Source organism: Octopus bimaculoides, chromosome 16, assembly GCF_001194135.2.
Source record: "Octopus bimaculoides isolate UCB-OBI-ISO-001 chromosome 16, ASM119413v2, whole genome shotgun sequence".
In the NCBI taxonomy this organism is placed as follows: Eukaryota; Metazoa; Mollusca; class Cephalopoda; order Octopoda; family Octopodidae; genus Octopus; species Octopus bimaculoides.
Window position 1 is genome coordinate 42990730 of NC_068996.1, and position 1406 is coordinate 42992135.

General features: G+C 46.2%; 1 protein-coding gene across 1 annotated transcript in view; it reads right to left on the reverse strand.

The window, feature by feature from the left end:
• Positions 1–1040, reverse strand: part of LOC106869509 (uncharacterized) — a 2961-nt gene extending 1921 nt beyond the window's left edge. Inside the window, exons 1-2 of the mRNA XM_014915277.1 lie at positions 1029–1040; positions 3–261 (exon numbers count right to left, since the gene is read on the reverse strand). Of these exons, the coding sequence (XP_014770763.1) occupies positions 3–261; positions 1029–1040 (271 nt within the window). The remainder of the gene's footprint in view (positions 1–2; positions 262–1028) is intronic.
• Between the last annotated feature and the right edge of the window lie 366 nt (positions 1041–1406).

Below are 1406 nucleotides of genomic sequence, written 5' to 3' on the forward strand. Positions count from 1 at the left end.
ACCATCACCACCACCACCACCACCACGGCTGCTACCACTAGCACTACCATCCCCACCACCATTTCCAACACGACCACTGCCGCTATCACCACCGCCGCCGCCGCTGCTGCTGCTGCCATCACCGCAGTTGCCGTCACCGCCGTCTCCGCAGTCTCCGCCGTCATCGCCGTCGCTGTCGTTTCCGTCGTCGCCGCCGCCGTCTCCGCCAAGGCCGCCGCCACCACCACCAACACCACCACTATTACTGTTATCACTAGACCACTATTACCACAGCTGTTAAGAACAACAGCTACAACAACAACGACAAGTGAAATCCGTGTGCCTCAGAAAACCCACGGAGTTCTGATCACCACTGGTCAGAACTGCAACCATCTCCCGTCTTCCGTGTCACTGTTTCCGAGTTTCACTAAAGTGATTTCTCCAGAGTGCAGTGTTGATCACGAATGTATAGAGATCTTAGAATGCTCTTAGGTTCGAATCCCTTCTCCGCCTTATTGGTTTGGTCAAAGTAGTGAAGATTACTGCGTTTGGCACCAGTTCGTCTGCAGGAATTGCTGATAGAGTTGCTACTCGATCACCAGATCGCCTTAGGGTCTCCATTCTGTAGATCTGATTTCTTATGAAGAGGCTGAAGGCGTCGAGCTCGCAGAATCGTTAGCACGCCGGTCAAAATGCTTAGCGACATTTCATCCGTCTTTTTACGTTCTGAGATCAAATTACGCCAAGGTCGAATTTACTTTTTATCCAAGTGGTATGGAGGGGAAAAAGTTGATAAAATAAGTACTAGTTGAGCATAGAGTTAGATGTAAATCCACTAGCCCAGCGTTTTTCAAACCGTGGGTTCCGACCCTTCAGTAGATCGCGAAAAAGAAGTTAGAGAAACGCTGCACTAGCCTTTCCTGTAATTTGTAGGCCTTGTGTCAATAGCATAAAGAATTATAAAGAGGCCATTTATCCAAAACTGGGGTGCACAAACGAAAGGCAGAAATTTGTCTGTGCCTATGTACTGTGAGTCGAAGCCAACTGACCGCAAGACTCATGTCATACAGAGTCGTAATACTATAAAGAGGTCAGTGGATTTAATTACACACCACGTTTGCCAAAATTTTGAACGCCTTAATCGGACTATAATCGCTACTGCTTTTACTCATAAAACCATCACTAATAACACCACCACCACCACCACCACCACTACTGCCCCTTCTACCATCGCAACTGTCATCATCATCATCAATATGATCATCATTATCATCATCATTATGAACAAAAAGTCACTATCAACGGCTCTAAGTGTCGCTATTAGAATCGTTGTTGTTGTTGTTGTTGCTGTTGCTGCTGTTGTATACTGATAAATAAATACCATGGAAAGTTATAAAACCTCGGTTACAGTTTCTAATCTAAGCACA